At 39.9% G+C, this 22,729-nt stretch overlaps 1 protein-coding gene across 4 annotated transcripts in view; it reads right to left on the reverse strand.

The window, feature by feature from the left end:
- LOC145673531 (uncharacterized) overlaps window positions 1-22,729 on the reverse strand; it is a 326,206-nt gene that overhangs the window by 207,048 nt on the left and 96,429 nt on the right. For all 4 annotated transcript variants that reach the window (XR_014128780.1, XM_081743322.1, XM_081743320.1 and 1 more), the window contains exon 7: window positions 69-157. Coding sequence is in view for 3 of the 4 variants with exons in the window: in XM_081743322.1 (XP_081599448.1) it covers window positions 69-157 (89 nt within the window). In the remaining variant the exon portion in view is untranslated. The remainder of the gene's footprint in view (window positions 1-68; window positions 158-22,729) is intronic.

A 22,729-nucleotide genomic window follows, 5' to 3' on the forward strand; every position in this document is an offset into this window, starting at 1 on the left:
TAAATTCGTTATCAATACGATCAAAGCTATACCATAATTTCAAAAGATAATTTCCAAATCTAACGTACCTGTGCGCAGGAACTGGACATGTAAGACGCAAAAGATTGATTGATTCCGTTTAATATCTTAAAGGCAGGTTCTTTCTCTTTGCATTTATCTGTTAGGAAAAAATAGCAAAATCAGCACAAATGAAGTACTAACATGCAATCGACATAAATCAAAATAAAAAGCAATATACCAATCATTATATTCTAAATATCTTTTTATTATAATCCTTTACAGTTAACTTTTCAAATATCTTTATTCTTTGATCGAGATATTAAGTTTATAGAAGTAGGAAATACGTATATTAATGTAAATGTCAAACTCAGGCGTCAAACGAATTTTGATAGTGACGATTTTTGTTGAAATAGTAGACTAACGGATTTCACGAAATGTAGGTCCCAAATAATAGTTGAAGTCATCATTATATATGATTTCTCATAAATAAAAAATTCTCGGTTATTTTAGAAGAAAATAGCCTCCCACCAATGCTCGCACTTAAATCTTTATTATGGCCCCAGTTTTTCGAGAGAATGGAACGGGGTGGACCAGCGTGAATGTATGTGTTTTCTAAAATTGAAGATCTTACATGTCAGAAATAACAATATATTCATTACATTGGACTTCATGAAACTTCTTAATCAAAGAGCATGGAGCCGATTCTCCTACGTCAGAGAAACCGTGTTAGACATGGAGTTGTTGAACGCGGGTGGTGGCATTGGAAAGGTCCTAGCCGTTTCAGCACAGGGTAAGGTCAGAAATCGGAGCCTGGTCTCACAACTCCGGAAATGGGGTGCCGAAGTTTCGGATTAGGGTCAATTCTATTCGCCTATTAAACGTGCAGTTGTTAGACGAGAGTGGTAGCGTTGGAAAGGTGCGGGTGGTATCACAAGGGAACATCTTATATTGATAGTAGCATTGCCCAATCAAACAATGTGCAATCGAGACAGGAGTGAAGAAATGTGAGAAATCCAGTTTTACGGGCCGACAAACAAACAAACAAAACAAAAAAACACAGGAGATACAGAGGAAAGAAGAATCTAGAATCATGTGAAGATAGCAATGCAGAAGATACACTGACACAGAAAGAACTTCAAAATGATTAAAGTAATTAAAATGATATTTACACAACAGTATAGTAAACAAACATTGTACCCACAGACATACTCTATAACATCATATGTAATGCAGTGTTGCTAACTGAGCACAAAATGAAATTTTGTTAAATGGCACTGAACACAAATTATAGCATGTAGAAAATCTAATTATGATTAGAACCATACCTGTGAAGTCACGATGTACCGTGTTGCCAACATTTGAAGATAGGCTTATATGAATTTCGGATGTAGAAGAGTACATACATTACCAACACACTGCGGAGCGCTTTATCAACAGCAACACTACTAAAAATTGACTACCGGTACCAATAGGTGATACAATATTACGTGCATCAGAAACGTGAGACTGCTAATCAATTGTCAATCCAAAAGCATGCATCATTTCAGTTTTGTGTATTGTGTTTGACACTATTCTGATTTTCCACTTGGGCAAATCTGCTTCGACACTGTGCTTCGTCCCTTATTTTCGTGCTTCAGTGATTATATTCTTGTTTGTGGTCTCATATTTTGGTTTTAACTATTTAGAATCGTGTACTGTATGTTCTCTTCTACATCCGATATTCATATAGGAATTCATATAGGCCTATCTTCACAGATATGGTTTTACTCATAATTAGATTTTCTAGATGTTATAATTTGTGTTCCGTGCCATTTAACAAAACTTCATTTTCTGCTCAGTTGGCAACACTGCATTATTGAGCATGATGTTATGTTGTTATGTTATGATGTTATTGAGCATGTCTGTGGGTACAATGTTTGTTTACTATACTGTTGTGTAAATATCATTTTGATTACTTTAATCATTTTGACGTTCTTTCTGTGTCAGTGTATCTTTACATTGCTATCTTCACATGATTCTAGATCCTTCTTTCCTCTGTATCTCTTGTGTTTCTGCGTGTTAGCCCGTAAAACTTTGGATTTCTGATTTTTCTTCACTTCTCTATCGATTACACATTGTTTGATTGGGCAACGTTACTATCAATATAAGATGTTCCTTTGTCAGCAAAGCAGTGATATCAGAAATTGGTCCTGGCCTCGAAGTCCCAAAAATGGGGTCCCAAAGATTTGTACAGGATCCCTTCTATTTCTCTTTTAAGCATGGAGTTGTTGGACTCTAGTCGTCTTAGCATAAGATAATGTCAGAAATCGGGCCATGGTCTCAAGGCTCCAGTAATGGGGTCCCGAAATTTCGATGTCGGGCCCATTGTACAGTATTTACCTATTGAACATGAAGTTGCTGTACGGTAGTGGTTACGTTGGAAAGGTTCGGGTCGTCTGAGCACAGAGGTAATGTCAGTAATCAGCCCTTGGTCTCGAAGGTCCAGAAATGGGGTCCAGTAGTTTTTCCTCGGGCCTCTTCTATTCGCCTATTAACATACAGTTGTTGGACGTTGCAGGTTCTGGTCCTCTGAGCACAGCGGTGATGTCAGAAATCGAACACGGGATTTGAAGCCTTGGAAATATGGTCCCGAATTCTTCGGGTCAGGTTCCTTCTATTTGCTTGTTAAACATGGAGTTAAAGGACGCAGGTGGTGGCATTGGAAAGGAATTGTCCCTTGTACTCAGCGGTGATGTCAGAAATCGGGTCCGTGTTTCGATTTTTGATTTGTGTCGCAAACCTTTGCTGTAGTTTAATCTCAACACCTGATTGTCAATCAATCAGGTATTTGACGAGTTCGAGTTTTGAGTACCAGGTTCAGTTGAGAACCCTTGTGTCGTACCTGAAATATTGGAATTGGAAGTTGTATTGGAAAAATGAGGAATTGTTTTTCCGCCACGAATGTGGTCTGATTGGTTGAGTGTTAGTTATGAGGCGTAGCTGGTGAAGGACGTAGAAGGATTTGCGGGGCGCTCCTGTAGACGAGCTAGATGTTGGGTGGTAGTGGAGGTTGGGCATAAATGTTATGAATTAATGTGACCATCACAGAGCGGAGTACGTGGTTGTCTGAGTGCCGAAGCTGCTTCAAGAAGCGTTTGGAGTAGATATCCATCATCTCGTCAAGATAGAGGTGAGATCTTCATGTTGTTGTGTGATTCTCGTATCATGAGAGTGTCCTGTGATGAGTCTTGCCGCGTTGTTTTGAATAATTTGGAGTTTCCTTCGGTGGCGTTTGGTGGCATGTTTCCAAGCAGGATGCGCACATAACAGAATAAGGCGTATGAGTAGATTGTACAAGTGCAATTTCGTTGAAATTTGCGGACTTGGAGAGCGAAGTAGACAAGAGATCTGGCGAAGTTTCCCAGTAGCGTTCCTAGTTGCTTACTGAAGGTGGGTACTGAATATTAATTTTCAGTCCAGGGGAACGCCGAGGTATACTGCGCTTGTGGCCTGGGGAAGGAGCTGACCATCGTAGTAGATGTGCACAACGGGTGGGCGAGGCTGTTCCGAAAAGGGTACTATTGTTCTCTTCTCGGGATTAAGTTTGATATGCCATTTTGCTCTCCACTCCTCAATCTGTAGAAAAAGTCGCTGGAGGCAGATCGTGGCGAAGTTGAGATTTCGGTTTTAGGCTAGAATGGCGGTGTCATCTGCAAATGTAGCAACTGTAGTGTTTGGAATCAAAGGTATCTCCGCTATTTAGAAAATTTATAGCAGAAGCAAGAAGCATGAGCCGTGTGGAACATCAGCAGAGATGGCATAGGTTGATGATATATCGTGGCCACTGCGCACATAGAATGAGCATCCATGAAGAAACGAGGAGGATGGCTCTATAGTAAGTGGAAATTCCTTGGTGATGAAGTTTGTAAAGGAGGCCTGTGTGCAACATCCGGTCGAAGGCATTTTCTACGTCGAGGAAGGCGATGACGAAGTGTGCCTTGTCGTTGAAGCCTTGAATGAAGTGTTCTACGATACAGATTAACTGTGCTGTATTGCTAAAGGACTTCCGATTGGCGAACTGATGAGATGGTAGAAGATGGCGTTCATTTGCAATTTGCATTAGCCGTTGTTGAAGTAACCGTTCAATGACCTTGCTTGTATGGGATAACAGACTAATAGGTCGGAGATATTGTGGAAAGAGATTGTTTTTCCCTGGCTTGGGTAGCATACAAACGGTTGCTAGTTTCCCTAGTTTCCACGATGTTGGAAAGTGATCTGTCAGAAGTACAGGATTGAAGATGCGACAGAGTAGAATTTGTAACTTCCAGGACGCTTTCTGCAAGGCAAGAGGAGTGATCCGATCGGGACCTGCTGCTTTCGCTGGGTTGAGTCGTTTAATGATAGCCTTAACTGAGGAGTGCTGAATTGCGTGACTGGCAGAGGATCAGCAGGATTTGCTGTACTGAGGAATGGGTGTACCATACGTATAGTGCGTTCATAAACTGGATCCGGAGGTTGAAATTGAGTTGCAAGTTGATGAGCAAAGACATCCACCTTCTCATCGGGTTCAAATACAAGGCCGTTTGGTCCGTGGAATGGAACAGTGGAGCGATCAGCTGGCTTTGCGATGGCTTGTACAAGATGCCAATAGTCTTTGTTGGAAGCCGTTGTAAACTAGTTTTGCATCAAATTCCTGATAACGGAAACGAAGCAAGCGTTTTTTTGAGATTTACGTGATTCGGTTATACAAGCTCTTGTATTCAGGAAGACGTTGACGTTGTCATTGCTTCCTCACCCTGTGCTTGAAGGTGACAGTAGCAGTTGTTCAGAGATCATCAGGTGTACTGGAGGTGGATGACGTACGAGAGCTGGTAGTAGTGGAGCAGGTGTAAGCACGACGAATGGCAGTTAGTGAGTCCACAGCGTGGTCGAGATCTTCAGCTGTTTGTAGAAGTGTTCAATGATCAACGATTTGATGCAGTAGATGACGGTAGGTCTCCTAGTCAGTAGTGTCAACGACTGGCAGTCTAACTGAAGGCGTATTGTGCAGCTGATGAATGGTGAGCAGCACCGGATTATGATCTGAAGCGAGGGCTCGAATTGATTCTGGATCCTACATGATGGTAACGTTGGCGTATAGGACAGTGTCAAGCACATCACGATGACTGCTTTTATTCGGGAAGTGGGTAGGCTCTCGTCGTGTAATGGCCAAAAGTTTCAAGATGGCAAGATTCGCTTCCAGCGTGATGCCTGTCCTGTTGACCCGAGAATGCCAGGAGTGGTGTCCCACTGTAACGACTCTATTTCCTAGTTGACGAAATTTCCAAAGCATCCAGAGGCGATGGCGTTACCGTGACATAAGGAATGATTCGTCAAAGAATGGCGTTGCCCTCTCGGCGTGTAGTGCGATCATTTCGGATTATTTGATAGTTTCTGGTTTCCGGGCAAGAAGTGGTTTCAAGTGGGTTGTTTGAATGAATCTAACATCTACGTTGTTGGTAAACATGAAATGACGAATTCCAGAGAAGAGGTTCGTATGCCATCGGTGCCTTTAGCTTCTTTAATTTCGTTACTCCTGTCTTGATTTTCGTAAAGATGATACGGAATTGGTGTCCTTTAAACAACTGCAGAAGCTCCTTAAGCGTATTATCAAAACCCGAGGTTGAAGAATCGTCAGAGGTAGATTGTGGTTTGATGGGCATGGGAGTTGCACATGACGGTGTAGGTGACGGCGGCGGCAACAGTGGATGAGTGACATCCGTGATAGTAAGGGCTGCTAGAGAGGATTTTCTTTGATGTATTTGCTCCCTTCGGGTTTTCTCTTAAACAAAGACTGGGCAACCTCTGAAATTTTCGCGATGATCATCCTTGCAGTTGTGATAGAAGGCAGCAGTATCTCGAGTCTGTTTTGGATAGTATCGGGTGAAATGTTCGCCCGGGCATTTAAGGCAGCATGAATTAGCATGACAACTGGATTGAGTATATCTGAACCGCTGGCATCGGTAACTCTATAAGTACTCACTGGGCTTGTATGGTTCAATCTTAACCCGGTAGCTGAGAAGATATGACAGATCATATATTTCTTGAGCTTTTGAAGTTCTAGATAATGTAACTAAAAAGAGTGAAAGGGGTATACGAGTTACGTGTTCTTTGTTGCGAGTTGGCCATTTCCCTCGCATCTGCTTAACATCGAAGGTTGGAAAATTTATATCCTTGAGATCCTGGGGTAGCGTGTCTGCAGGAACTTTGCGGATCACGACCTTAAGAGGCTAATTTCGACAAAATAGTTCAACGGCATGTTCAATCTTATGCTGATAACAATAGGCTTGGATTTTGTCGTAGGCCTCAGATGTTTTGCATTTGAACTGTACATGGTCTTTTGTCAGAACGGAGGTTGGTCGTTCTGAGCATGTTTCTTTGAATTTTTGCGAGAGAGCGTATTCCCGAGTAACACCTTATAGGAAGATCCTTCTGAGTTTCTGTGAAGATAGGGTTCCTGTCGAAGTTGTTGTGAAAGGATTCGGCGCTAGACATCATCTTGAGAACTCAGAGCTACAAACTTATTACGTGTAGCAATAGGAGAAGCACCTCCAGAAGAAGGACGTTGTTTAACAGTTTTCTTAGCATTTGACATTTCAAAACCATCTAGCTCCATGGCATTGTCATAAGTTTTTGTAGCATACAGTCGTTGCTTCTTGGATAAGTTAGTAGACGCCGTTTCGTGCAGGTGTTCCGGTAGTGCAGTGGAGAAATCAGCATCTACGTTCCCAGTGGACTGCATACGGGCCGCAGTATTTGTTGAAGGACCGGATTGTGAAGAGTTGCTTCAATTTCCAGACATAGCGACATGTTCATCGTAGGTGTGTGCTCCAGCACGTAAGCCACAAGAAGCTGCTTAATCTGACAAACTGAGTTTCTTCAATGGGATGTTATATTGTTAGCTAGTTTTGTTATCTTTTGAATCATGGTTACATCACGTTGTTCATAGGCGAGATCATAGGCAGCCTTAAGTGAGCCTAGGATGATTCCGAATTCTGTTTAAGATGAGGATTGATTTCCGATCCGTGGCTGAATTCTTGCAGCCATGTAGTCAGCTTACATGGTCAGTGTAATTAATTGGCGTTGTTTGTAACGAAGGACTCCAACTGGAGTGAAGCGAGATTAATTTTACAGAATTCTGTTTTATCGCTTTTTTTCTTTTTGTTAATTGAAAGCGCAGGAAAATCTCGCATCAACAAGTGTAGGCGTTGCTTCGATGGCAACTCAGCTATTTTGAATCACCTGACTGCGCAAGATAAAACCATATTTATAGCTGAATTGATGCTTTTATCTCGCGCAATCAATAGTTCACTCAGTAAACAAAAAATAGACTTTTGTCTGGACTAATTACTACTAATTTCTTCAAAAGACCCCAACCCTCCCCCTCTTGCTTAACCCCACCACGGCCCTAAACATGCAAATTTGCATACCTACATTGAAGTGTCAATAACTCGATTACGCCAGCTCCTATCAATATGATTCTTTGAAGTTAGCTTCCTTACATTATATTCTTTAAATTATGTCGTTACGTATTTTAGCCAAAGTAAGTATATATAACACTATTGAAATAACTTGCTGAAAAAATAAATTTTTAAATATAATTTTCAACATTTTTGTTATTATTACTAAAAACCTGATAACGCTGCAACAAAATGTTTCAAAAAAAACTTTTAGCTTGTTTTATTAGCTTTAGAATGACATACGCATTGAAAGGAATGGGGACAGTGTCCAGAGAGCTCTTACCAAATAGGTGTACGTGTGGGTTAGTCATCCTGCCGGACCGCTCAGCCGTGCGTCGTCTCGAGTGTTTAGACATATTTATGGTTTAGATGCTTTCACCCCGGCTTTGACACTGTCTAGCTTCATGCGTCAGTTTCAGTGGGAGATTTATGAAGTTTGTATGTGCAGTGGAAGTAATTTTTTGCGGTGGAAGTGAGAAGTACTTAATGAGTATCTAGTAGGTCAATTCTCTCTATAAGGAGTTTAGTTTATAATTTCAAATGTAGGCATAGATTAGTATACCTTTATTATTATGATGTCTTACCTTTAGTGAAAAAGTAACATTTGGCATACAGGTTAATAATTAATTTTGATTTTGATTTTAAAAAAACTAGAGACAAAGTTACGTTAGGTTTAACTGCAAATAGCAGTTTTCAAGTGCAAAGCAAGCATTGAGAGATTTAATCACTACATGATTATTCACAGTCGATTTTAGAAAAAGTAATATAAGATATGTTATGTAATACGCCTGGATAAAAATCCAAATGTGTTTCACTGCAAATGATAAATTGCAATTCAAAAGATAAAACCCTTTATAATGTTTTATAATTATATCATATTTAATTATTTTCGAGCTGGTAATATTAAAATAACTTCTCTTGTCAATATCACTTATCGTAATTAATAATAGAAAGTAGAAAGTAACGTTCTTAATTTTGAACTTGATTTTCCATGTCATTTTGATGAATGAATCTAAACTCAATAGTATTTTTTCTATAATAATGTATCACATTAACAAGAGTGTAGCAATTTCAAATTTTCCCAGGATACCTGAACAATATTAACCTATATTATAAAACTGAAAGTGACTATGTTTGTGACTCTTAATCTCTTAAACCGACCGACCTATCTCAATCAAATTTTCAACGTAGATGCGGTTCTACCCTGGAAGTGCTTTTAGCTATTTACTTTGACGGTACAGTTCGAAGCATAGAAATTGTTACAAAAATTCTAAATCCAAATTAATAACAAACTCTTGCCCCGTTTTCTTATGCATCCAGAAATACATGTCTCAATCGACTAGTTGCTTCTAGTATTCTATACAACTCCTACCCCTCCTCCACCTCTCCTTGTCTAAAGCAGTGAGCGTGACGTAGTACACTCTTTCCATTCAGCTAAAAAAGAAACAGGAATCAAGTTTATAGCTTTAAGGAATCTATGGAAATTGCCAATAACGGCAGTAGGCTTTGTGCTTCCTAAAGTCTGTAATGAACGCACAGAGCTCTAAAATATCTACTGACAGAAATGAGTGTTATACAATGATTCAAGAAAATGTTCCAGGGGGGTCAATTGGGCAGGACAGGAGGGTGTAATTCCCCCACCCTTGAGCTTCATAAATACGTATTATTTGATCAAATGTATAGTAATACACTAATAAAAAAGTGAAAATCTTATATCGGCCGAGAATCTCCCCCCCCCCCGGAATAAAATCTAAAAGACACTCCTTTCACCCAAAAACCTATAGAGTTACGATAGCACATTCCTAGAAAGCTTACAATTGCTTTTAAGAGTCGAAGGTTTGATCTCAAGCCATATGAGTTCCTGGGTGACATTGAAACAGAGGGAGAGAGAGAGAGATTCAAGTATGGACACAGAGAGGGATGATATATATACACACAGATTTAGAATCGGGAAAAAATGATCGGACAGCATTCGTATTATGACGAAAATTGTGATTTTGTGAAACAGAAGAAGGGAAGGTTTCGAACTGCGAGGATCACATTAAGCAGTTGTCGAATTAAAGTGGAGAATTCTTTTTAGAGCATCAGATGATTAGGAAAGCAGAGAAAGATCTTGAGAACTGAGGAATTAAGAATTTAAAAAATCTGAAACTTCCGAGACTGGTTTCGAACCACAAACCTTGTAGTTACCGAACCATGACTTGATCCATTCTGCTACGGAGAACTCTACATACTCGTTACACACGTTTTCTTTACCTACGTTGAAAGCTAACTTAACGGGATATTTCAAAATTTGACTCGGTGGATGCGCCGTTCAGATAGGACGTAAACCTCTTGTAACTTTGGTATAATGTATCGTGGCGGATATAAACCATTGATCAGGTAATGGCGACTGCTTTGAAACAAATGCCGAGTATGAGAATTAAATCAGTCATATCTGTGGTTTCATGTAAAGAAGAAACAAACTTGTGAACCAAAAGTTTCAGAACAACTCAAGTTATTAATATAAACTTTGCCAAAGATTATTCACTTATGTCATCATAAAAGGAATACGAAAGACGTTCTGAAACGAAAAAATACAACTTTGCAAGAGGAGGCAAAGAAACCTAAACTAACGAGACTAAAGACGAATCATTTACCGCGTAGTGATCGTGGTTCAGTGGTCAAGGCGCTGGATCAATAATCTGGAGATTCGTGGTTCCAATCCACGTCGGGCATTTTTTTGCTTTAGGATTTTTGATGACGATTGATCGACGATGACACACGTTTGATTATATTCAGATATTTGAATACTTCGATGTTTCAATACTTGAACTATCAAATCTACATGAATAATAATAAACTAATAATAAATATTATTATCTCGTAGAAGATTAAAAGCTAGGAACTAATTATCGCTCAGTACATACACTGAGAAAAATCCGTTATCCGGACAGCGGTATGTTGTACAAATATATGGAATCCTTACGTTTAGTACGGAAATCTGTATGGAGCATACGTTATCCATATACTACATAATTACTGCCTTTTTCTCACTTAGATATTACATCATGTTGCTGCAGGATGTCTGACATCGAACAAACTTCCGTATATTACATATGTATACGTATATTATATACGTCAGCTATATATTTCATACATCCATCTGTATGTGAGATTCTGACCGCCCATGGACAGTTCTTTCTTTCATCATGAGTGACGTCATTGAACAAAGAACAACTGTCGTTTTCTTGCGGGTCGGTTTATGCATATCGTGTCACGGCGTGGGAGGTCGTAACACCCTTCATTCTATATCTTCTACTTTATACTTTTAATACTTTACTACGTAACACGATCTTATTAATTTATTATACGCTTCATATATTTACTAACTATCCAACGATATTTGTTGCCTCGGGCATTAAATTGGTGAAGAAGAAGAAGAAGAAGAAGAGTCATTTACTGAACTAGGTTTGTTTACAGCTAAAAAGAACAAAGGAAGGAAACAAAAGCCTGAGTAAGTACAATAGTTAACTATAACATTAATTAAATATTCCTTTAATTACCGATTACTTTAGTATAACTCTCTTTAAGCTTAATAAATCACTAACATGTTAACGTGACTTCTGGTTGCAACTCTTCCTATTTTAACCCGTTAGTTAAGAAGAAAGAATGGGCGAATCTGAATTTTGAGAATTCTTTGAACATTGGCGCTTATAAACTTTTTCTACATTTCAAGGTGCACAAAGTAAATGTTGTGTTTATTTATTTCTTTTTAGACGGTCCCTTCCTCGGAGGAGAATTACTATAACATAGAGTAAATCTCATAACTTCATAACATGTTTGCTTAGAAACCGTTTTCAGCGCGAATATCGTCTTCGTGTAGTCTAAAAGACTGTTAGCCATTTTTGCTAGAATATTTTCACATAAAGCTTTTTGTTTAACGTCCTGCGATTATCCACCAAGGTGATGATGAGATAGGTGATAATGGTTGCAAAAAGAAAGTGGGGTGGAACGGAAGAATCTTAAGAGTAATCACGCATACAGTGTTTGCCCACCAAAAGCTCACTTGACAGTAGCTGGAATCGACCCATGGACCCAAGGCGTCAGAGGTGAGAACTCTACCGGGTCCAAGATTTGTTTCGTGAAACACTCTGAAGGGAGGGAATCAATTTGTAAAAATAGTCGAGTAGCACAGAGAGTTAAGGCACCAAATGTGATGGGGCGGAAATTATTATCAGTCAACTTTACTTAGTTTTACTATGCATGCAAATTTACTAGCTTATCTGACCTACTTGTAAGCGCGTAACATTCCAGTTTTTGACGTTTCAAATCTGAAAATATTATGTTGATAGGTTTTCGTGATAAATACTTTCAATATAGAAAAGTAATTCACGTGAAATATATTTACGACGTTAGACGGTCTGTTACTTACAACTCATGGTTTATAAAAGGTATAAATAATACAATGTATATATGTACTGTATGCTGTACACTTATAACATGAAAAAAAGTTTGCAATTTTATTAATAGAGGCCATGATGGGTTAGTGGTAAGGCCTTTACCTCTGGCACATGGGGTCCTTGGTTCGATCCCAACTCGCGCCAAGTGAGCTTTGTGGTGGACAAATGTCGTGTGCATGTTTTTTCTCGGGGTTCTCCCGTTTCCACCCACTTTCTTCATTCCACCATTTCACTCATCTCTCATCATCACTGTCTCCTTTAGCCTAGCCAGCATAAACGTGGGATGTAAAACTTAGAGATTTCATTTCATTTCATTTTTGAAGTAGTGACTTCGACTTTATTCAGCGGGGGTGGTGGCTCAGTGATAGAGTGTTCACCTCCGGTGCTTGACGACCCTGGTTCGATCTCAGCTCGCGTCGAGTGGACTTTGTGGTGGACAAACACCGTGCTCTTGGTTTCTCTCGGGGGTTCTCCCGTTTCCTCCCACTTTCTTCATTCCACCATTTCACTCATTTCTCATTATTGCCGTCTCCTTTAGCCTAACCGGCATATCCCTGGGGCGTTAAACTTAAAGATTTCATTTCATTTCATTTTATTCAGCGGAAAGTCAAAGTTTGGTTTGGAAAAAATCATCGAAATTTATTTTATTTCTTCGGAAAATTCGATTACGTCATTTACGTGTTTTAGTTCTTCTAATGTCCTTTTAACACGCAACCACCGAGTTATGTCACTGCTTGTGAAGTATTGCTTAAATTGGAGCTTTTGTACGGGGCAACTGTAGTTGCTTCCTCTAAAACAGTCGCCGCCACCGTTAGCTTTAGAACAACTGTCTCGAGCAACTCTTCGTACCCGGCAGTCGTGAAGAAGCATTGTGTTAAATGGAAGGATTCGTACGGGGACACGGCAGTTGACGCCACCGTACAAGCTTCCAATGTACCTTTTTTTTTTTAAAAAAAAAAAATCTTAGTTGGAGTACTGATCACAGGCGAAAAAAGCGGAGTTGTTTATCACTTTATTTTACGTCACATACTGGAGTTCTCCGATGTCTTAAAACAACTATAGACTATTCCTATATTCTATATATATTACAATGCAGTATCATCCCTGTGATGAACGCATAAGATACCAGGATTACATTGTTGCCTTCTTTATATTTATACCATCTTCCAAATTACGTTTATAATACTGATCTTTCTGTAATACAACGTGCCCATGGAAGCTAACTAGTCGTCTATTACGTTTTGTTTTATGTATATGAAGCATACATATTAATCATCCGATTTGCAGCCACCTCTAAAGCATTTCTGGATGTATGTTATTATTATTATTGAGTTGAGTTGATTTTGAGTTTAACGTCCCTTTAAGCAGCGAGGCTATATGAGACGGGACCTACTGATTAACGTGGAATTCGAACCACATGAACTCCTGCCAAGAATCGAATCCGGGTCTCTCATGCCAAAGGCGCGTACGCTAACCGCTTAACCACGAAGAAACTCATTATTATTATTATTATTATTATTATTATTATTATTATTATTATTATTATTATTATTATTATTATTATTATTATTATTATTACTATTATTCAACCACTAAAGAAAGAAGCAAAGGAGGAAAATATGTTGTTGACCAAACCAAACATACATCGATGGGATTCAGGAGCGTCATTTCAGATTTTGCTTGGGGGGGGGGCAAGACCTCTTGATATAAGTAAAATTTTGCGTTTTCTTACTGATTTAATACTATTCTATTGATAAAATCTATATAAATCTCAATCTCAGGGGCGCAATTGCCCCTCCCTGCCCTCTCTAAATGACACCCCTGATGGGATTCCTCATGGCCAAGTAGTTAGAACTTCGCTGCCTATGCAGAACAGGTTTGATTCTCGATGGTAGGTACTGTGGTTTGAGAAATGAAATGAATTGAAATGAAATCTTTCAGTTTAACGTCCCATACTTATGTCCGCTAGGGTAAGGGAGACGATGATCAAAGTAAGTGAATGATGATGGAAGAATTGATGGAATGAGAATGTTGGAGGGAAAGGAGTACCCCGAGAAAATCCACGCACACGATGTTGCCCACCCCAAACTTACTTGGTCGAGGATCGAACAAGGGACCTCACGCCACAGAGACAAGGATCTACCACTGAGCCACCGTGCTCTCTAATGTGGTTTGAATGAAAGCTACGGATCTACGTCTAATATAGCCTAGTAGCCTCGGTGCTGTATCTTTGAAAATGAAATGAAATCTTTAAGTTTAACGTCCCACGGTTATGCCGGTTAGGCTAAAGGAGACGGTGATAATGAGAAATGAGTGAAATGGTGGAATGAAGAAAGTGGGAGGAAACGGGAGAACCCCGAGAAAACCCACGCACACGGTGTTTGTCCACCACAAAGTCCACACGGCGCGAGCTGGGATCGAACCAGGGACCCCAAGCACCGGAGGTGAACGCTCTACCAATGAGACACCGCGCCGCCTGCTGTATCTTTCCATGTATATCTTGTGTACTAACAACCCAGTCCCACTACAGAAAAAATACGTGGGTATTGAAAGGTTTAAAAAACAACAGAGAAAACAAGTAATATATCAGTGTCTGCTATCAGTTGCTTGACGTAAAAAGCATTTTTTTTTTATTTCCATTGCCCAATAGTAAAATTGCCCGTAGGGGTTACTAACTGGTGGATCCTTTTCATTGGTAGCATTAGCGGGCGGGTTGTCATTATTTTTGTAATACCCAGAATTCAGTAGCATAGAAGCGACTTAGCTTCGTCTTGGCTTGACATTTGATGTGCAAAATTAGTATAAGAAGGAGAGTGGAAGCATTTTTGATCGTGGTCACTCACCTAGGATTTCAAGTAAGTTGGTTTTCCTGCACTAGAAGATCTACTATTTTACATTTCAATTAGTTTTGTTTTACTTTCACCTCAGTGCTGCGAGATTCCGTAAGCTCGTTTGTTTTTTATTTACGTAAATGTATGAAGGTATGTTTATAGAAGTAGCAGTTTGTGTAGACTACGTTAATCTTTCTTTTCTTTTCTTTTTTTTTTTAAAGTTTAATGTCCCACGATTATGCACTGGGGCTGAGGGAGACTGATTATGAAATGAATGATTATGTTGGAATAACGAAAGTGGGAGGAAACGAGAGAACTCTGTGGAAAAAAGGGCCATGGTGTTTGTTCATCACAAAGCACTTGGGAACAGTGTAGACCTATTTATTCCGTTAAGCCCCAATAGCTCTTCAACTTTGACAGTAATTACGGGGAAGGTTCTAGAATGCTGGTGCGCATATATAAGTAAAGAGAGTTGGTACCCAGGATGGTTACTTTCTTCATCAAAGCTCAATATTCAATTCACATAGTAATGCCAAGTGAGCGATAGCGAGTCAAGATTACTTAGTAGTCAGGGTGATTATTTTATTACGATTGAGTGGTTCTATTAAAAAGGAAAAAAAAAAAACTGGCATAATTACGTATAAATATATTTTGGTTAGGTTTGCTTAATTTTCGTTCACTGGTAAGAGTGCACTTTGAGCAGAACAAGTGATTTTGGGTATCTTTTAGTTTCTCCCCCAATCCTGCAAATATAAGATCTCCAGTGTTACTTACTAAGGGAAATATAACTGAGCGAGTGACAGCAAGCGAACGGGGTTAGACACCCCGCAGGGCTCGGTTTAGTATTGGTTCCTATGAATGTTCTGTTTAAAGTGCATTTTTACCGGTTCACTTACATAGTAGGTCTGGACCGACGGAGTTTATGGTACTTAACCTTGGAACAAGGATTGAACAGGGAGTAATTCCTCACGTCAGAAGTGACCACACTACCACTGAGCCACCGTGGTCCGAGCTCTCATTTCATAACTTAAATATCATACAATATTGACTGTTGGATTAAGTCATTTGAAATCTTGGAGCATTTTGAAATTACTCAAAGGTGTATATAGGTTGCATAAAATATTTTTTCTTTACGTAAGTAATCGAAAAAAATGTCCTATGTTGGTTGAGGAACGTATCTTCACATAGAGTAGTATAACACGGTCATGTCCGTAGCTAGGATGTAAGCCAGGAGAGAGGGCTTGAGAACCCTTTTTGACCATCTTCAGGCCTTCTTGAAACTTTCAGCTTATTGGTATGTATATATGAAAGTAAAATGAGCTCAAATTAGCTTCCACAAAAAATTAACTCATTCCCTTGCCTTAGTAGTTTGAAATATTAGAAATTAGTAATATAATTTTGAATAGTTAGTGATATGCGATGGTTCTAGCTTATGACGAACTGGTTCCTTGAAATCTCTGGTTAGTTCATATTTGGTCTAGAAAACATAATTTTCAAAATTAAAACATGTTTTCATTGTTTTGGATACATAAATTTGGAATTTAGGTATACATTCCTCCCCTCCCATCTGCGTTAACTTGATATGGAGAGTTGGCGTGTTTGCTATTTGTATTTGTCTTGGCACTTGATTTGGTTACTAAACCATAGTTGAAAGCCATGGGTATGCACGCAAGCCGCCACGAGAGTCTGCAACGGACGTTAAAGCAAATGCCTGACATGGGTTCGAATGCCAGGCAGTTTAATTTCACCTTTCACAGTGAGACTATTGTAGGATTGGACTGGGTTCATATTCTGTGCTTGGTAAAAACGTAAAACAACTGAATTTTAACTTGGACAGATGCTATAGATGTTATGAGACAGAGCATGTTATATATTGATAAGTAATAGTAAAGATATAATGTGGTTACTAACAGCAACGTGAAGACCACATAGTAGTTGGTAACTGTATTTTCATTGTTTTACGAGTGGTGGTTCACGGTATGATAACCAGATTTGATCAATCAAGTACTTGTATTACATTTTATTACGTTACAAGCAGTGGCGGATCTAGCCCAGGGCCGGGGGCGCTAGGCCCCCCAGTTTTTTGAGTGACAGATATAATTTAAGGTATTATTAATATTTCTTTCAAAGTTTATAGTAAACTCATGATATACCTACCATAGTCTGGGTTCTGCCCCCCCCCCCCAGTTTTTACCTTCTAGATCAGACTCTGGTTACAAGCGGGACGTAAAACTGAAAGATGTTTTACTTTGTTTCCATGCGTTTTCTTTATAGCTGTGCCCAACCTGGGCTAATGCGCCTGCCTGCATTCCCTAATGTCACGAAGATAATTGGGTCTACTTCTTTAGTTGGTATAGTTTAAGGGCACCGTCATAAAAATCGTTCCGTGATATTGGTGTGTACCAGTGGCGTATTTACGATTTTGTTCGGGAGGGGCTTTGTTAACTTTCGGGGGGGGGGCTTTGCCTGGAAATGTGAAAATTCTGCAAGATATTTCATTTACTTTACTAAGTAAGATTTTGGGGAGGGCTTAAGCCCGGAAGCCACCCCCCTAAATACGCCACTGGTGTGCACAGTTCACGATTTCAGATAAACTGCGTTAAATAGCATACTATATACCCTGTTGGCATTTAGAATAAGATTCCTTCTCAATTCTTTACACTAATTTGATTTCTACTATAAATTAAATATATTGTTACTTTGTATTTTAGTAGTCTTCCCCACTGGTCTAGTGATTTCCGTGTGGCCTTGCTAAACGTGGCCCCTCGTCCGATTCTCGGTGGGAGAGTGGAAACAAATTACTTCCATAAACGCGTTCACTTCTATTAATTGTCAGTCTCTTTTGGCCTAAGGTCGTAGCTGTGCGACATGAAAAAAGAAAAATAATTTTTAATTCCCTAGTTTTGGTTTTGTGTAGGTCTACTTGCTGGAGTTGAGACCTTCAACGGAACAGTAAGTTATAGAATTTATAACTAGTTTAATCAGTCGGAAATTATTCCGGTTCCTTGAGATTCATTCGGTTATTAGTTTTTCTTCATAGTATTGTTTCACTATTTCTAGAAGGAATTAGGTATTAACAAAGCAACTAATACGCAAAAACTCGCTATGCTAGGCTTTGATTCACTTGAATTATTTCTCCTATTCCGTTTGTGTTTTGATCCCCAGTTGCGCACATTCTAGTGTTTTGTTTTGAGGCCAGGCCCGTAAGTAGAGGGGGAGGCTAGTGGGCAACTGCCCCCTAAACTTTTCATGGCCCCTCCAGACCTCAATACAGAAAACACAATTTAGATATTTGTAAGAGAAGTTTTGATGACTTGCCCCCCTAATATATTCATGGTCCCTCTAAACATATGTGGCTGGTTTCGGGCCTGCTTGAGACTACGTTTACCCTGTTGTATCCAGGTGGGAAGTGCAGTAACTCGAAGGGTTCAAATGAAGCTTCTTACGAGAGGGTGACTTTTCTAGATATACAATCAAAGCTATTTATATCTCAGTGATGCAATACGAGGGTTGCACTGAAAGTTTCGGGAAAATGATAGAACGCAAGAACATGAAAGTGCATTTTTTTATTGCTTTTGAAAGTACTCCCCATGAATAGCAGTGCATTTTCATGCGATAGAACCAAATCTTGAAACAGGTATGCCACTCCGAGGTTGGTATCTGTGAAACCTGCAGTTTGTATGTCTCGATGGCTTCTTCTGGAGGTGCAAAAGCGCTTCCCACGCAACATGTTCTTTATTGTTGGGAACAAAAAGAAATCACTGGGAACTAAATCAGGGAAATAAGCCGGATGTCATGACTTCGCTTTCCTGGTCCAGAAAATCATTTGTGGCAGCTGCTGTGTGCGAGCTCGTATAGTCGTGTGCAGAATGATACGACGGTTGAACTGTTTGCTCACATTCAGTACTTCTGATAGACATATGGTTGTGTACCATTCTGCATTGACTGTTCTGCAATTCTCCAATGGTACAGTTGCAATATGACCTGATTTACCAAAAACTTATGCAATCGTTTGTTTGGAGGCACAGTGTGCATGAACAACTTTGATTGGTTTAGGTTCTCGCGGAACACCCACACAGCAGATTGTCGTTTAGTTTCCGGTTCGTACGTATATATCCAAGTTTCATTACCTGCTCCAATGTTAAACACCGAATTAGATGATCCAGACTTGAACAGTTTCGCTATAACTTTGCACCACTTTACACGGGCGTCTTTTGTGCGCGACTTAAATTGTGTGGGATCCAACGAGTGCAAAGTTTTTTTTACACGTAAATAATAGTGCAATATTATTTGTATTTGGCTCATTACAATGCCTAAGATTTCCTGAATTTCGCGATAAGTCACATGCCAATCAGTGTTCATAATTTCACGAACAGCAGCAACGTTTTTGGGCACAATGACTGTCGATGGACTACCTGCACAATCTCCATCAGTCAGGCTGAGCTGACCACACGTGAATTCCTGAAACCACCTGTAAATTGTCTGAGATGGGGCTTCATCAGGAAAAGTAAGTTATCTGATGAACACATTGTTGTTGTGTTAACCCTTGCCGAATATCGTAATAAATCATAATACGAAAATGCTCTCTCATCAGGTCAATTTTTGTTCACGATCACCTCACTTCAAACTAGTGCCCTGCAACGACAAAGATTGAGAGTTATAGAGTTATATACGGTTTATCTTTAGAGTGAACACTATTAAATTACTTGGAGAGGGGAAATCTTCCTCATCCTCCCGTTCATTCGAATCTTCTGGAAGCTCATGTGGTGCGTATTCCACGTTAAAGATCTAGAACCAAGTCTCAGATAGCCTCGGACCTGAATTGGATGCTAAACTTCGAACCAACCACGCTTGTGTAATGACTTGTGGTTTATTAATTGCGAAAGATTGGTAATGTAATGTAATTATAATGTACAATATATGTATTTTCTCTGTTAAATCACAAGTCTGGTGCTTGGGGTCCCGGGTTCGATCCCAGCCCCCGCCAAGTGAACTTTGTGGTGGACAAACACCGTGTGCGTGGGTTTTCTCGGGGTTGTCCCGTTTCCTCACACTCTCTTCATTCCACCATTTCATACATTACTCATCATCACCGTCTCCTTTAGCCTAACCGGCATAACCGTGGGACGTAAAACTCAAAGATTTCATTTTCATTTTTGGATTTGGGAAGGAAGAAAACGGCCTGGGACCTATATGGTAGGTACCACTCCGGCATTTGCCTGCTGTGAATGAGGAAAAGCCAAGGAAACCTCATTCAGGATGGCTGGACTTAAAATCTTTTGATACTTTTTCGACCGAGTTCCCCCACCGGGATCGAACCCGGGACCGTTCGCACCGAAGGCGAGAGCGTTAGCGACTACGCTACGCGGGGCCACTAGTGTAGTTTAGAAAACTCATTTTTACTAGGATATTTGCAAGATTTTTTTTTTCTTTTAGTTTAACGCCCCATGATTGTACATCAATGTAAGAGAGAAGGTGACGATGAGATACATGATAATGGTGGAATCAAGAAAATGTAAGGAAACTGGAAAGTCTTAAGAATAACCACACCTACAGTGTTCACCAAAAGCCTATTTGTCGGGAGCAGGAATCGAACCAGGGACCTACCGCGTCAGAGGTAAGCGCTCTCAGAGCTTTCTTTTGTTTAAAGAACTTGTTTACAATGAAATATATATATATTACGAAGATATTGACATATTTTACAGCCTCACTGAAATTTTAAAAAAAAAAGTAGTCAGGGAGAGCTTACTTGTCAGGTTTTTATTTTTTAATTTAATTTATTTATTTTTGCTTTGTTATGTTCCCTAGTTAATTAATGTTTGGGTTACTGAAAATTAAAAAAAACTTTTTAGTATTATTGTTATGTCATCACTTTGGAACCAAAACGTTAGATTTTTTTTCTTGTGTTTTCATATAGGAAGTTGGTAAGTTTGTGCCTTAGCATTGGTTTGGTTTCTAGAACGTAATTGAAGGTCATGTTGAGTTGAGTCTTGGTGGGTTTGAGTTCGTGAAGTGTCAGGCACTGCTTGTGCCCCTGTCTTCTGTTTGTGATGTTTCCTGGCTTTGGGCTGTGACGTATTTATGTTGAGGAGTACCAACGCAGGCCGCGTGATATACAGGTAGCTACAACACAGCTTCAACAGTTACGAGTGCCAGGTCTTTGAATTTTAGCTTTCGTTACGGCGTGACTAATGCAGTATAGTACTAGGTTGAAATTCTATGGGTGGTAAAAACGGCATGGTAAGAAATACAACGTAATTGTTATTAGTTTAATTAGTGTTTCTTCATAGTATTGTTTCACTATTTCTAGAAGGAATTAAGTATTAACGAAGTAATGAATAAGCAAAAGCACACATTGATTGACGTTTACTATTTCTCATACTCCATTGAGAATGTTTTGATCCTCAGTTGCGCAAACATCCAGTGTGCGTTTATTTTCTTTCTTTTTTGGGGGGTTTACACTGCCTCACAGATGAGCTCACTCGTGGCTAAGTGGTTAGTGAACACGCCTTTGGCGTGGGACACCCGGGTTCGATTCCCGGCCGGGGGCCGCGGTGGCTCAATGGTAGAGCGTTCACCTCTGGTGCTTGGGGTCCCGGATTCAATCCTAGCCCCGCCAAGTGAACCTTGTGGTGGACAAACACCGTGTGCGTGGGTTTTCTCGGGGTTCTCCCATTTCCTCCCACTTACTTCATTCCACAATTTAATTCATTGCTCATCATCAGCGTCTCCCTTAGCCTAACAGGCATAACTGTGGGACGTAAAACTCAAAGGTTTCATTTCATTTTTTCTTAATCTCTTGCACCGACCGACCGATCTCGATCAAATTTCCAACGTAGATGCGGTTCTGGCCTGGGAGTGTTTTTAGCTATTTACTTTGACAGTAGAACTTCGGGGAGGGGGAGGAGGGGGACAGAAAAAATAAATGACTTAATTTACTTTGAAGTGTAAAAGTGCGAGCGTTTTCTTCTCTCTCTCTCTCTCTCTCTCTCTCTCTCTGTCTCTCTCTCTCTCTCTCTCTTCACTCCTCCAGTCTCCTCTCACTTTTAGGGCCGCGGTGGCTCAGTGGTAGAGCGTTCACCTCTGGTGCTTGGGGTCCCGGATTCGATCCTAGCCCCACCAAGTGAACCTTGTGGTGGACAAACACCGTGTGCGTGGGTTTTCTCGGGGTTCTCCCATTTCCTCCCACTTACTTCATTCCACCATTTCATTCATTTCTCATAATCACCGTCTCCTTTAGCCTAACCGGCATAACCGTGGGACGTAAAACTCAAAGATTTCATTTCATTTTTTCCTCTCACTTTGATTTCATGATTTCGCACTCTGATGAAAAGTATTAAATACCGCCAGGAAAAGTACTAATATATAACCTCTCTTTTAGGCGCCCCTCCAACCACGCGCCCGGGACACGTGCTTTGCTTGCTCGCCCATAGCTGCGGCTCTGTGAGCTACATAAGTAACATACAATGCTTACGTAATACTTTGGGTAATAAGTACTATTAAGAAAGGAAGAATTGCATTTTTTTAACTTTGGGAAAGAAGCTACTATGGGATTAAAGATAAGGTAGGAAAGGCAACACATTCCAGTCTATGCTTTCACCCAGCAGACATATTGTTTGGAACCAAAAAAAATGTGACTTTTGGAATCTTGTACTTAGGTTCACAGCGGAAGCGACGAAATAACTTGAATCATCCATTGTAGCTCTCCCCGCAACCAGTTTCTAAAATGTTGGCAATAAGTTTGCGAAACGAGAGGTGACGACTCCAATTTTGGGTGAAAAGTCGCTATAAGAAATAATCGAGAAATTCATTGTCTATAAGCATTGTAAAAGTTGTAGATGTAAACTAAACAATATGTTCTACTCACTGGCGCAAATCCCGGGGGGGGGATGACGGATACATGTCCCCTCCAATCTTGGAACTGAGGGGGACTTCTCCCAAATAATCCGATTTGAAATGTGTTTTTTGGGAGAAATTT

This window comes from Thermobia domestica, chromosome 16 (assembly GCF_964235325.1).
Source record: "Thermobia domestica chromosome 16, izTheDome1.hap1.1, whole genome shotgun sequence".
Taxonomy (NCBI): domain Eukaryota; kingdom Metazoa; phylum Arthropoda; class Insecta; order Zygentoma; family Lepismatidae; genus Thermobia; species Thermobia domestica.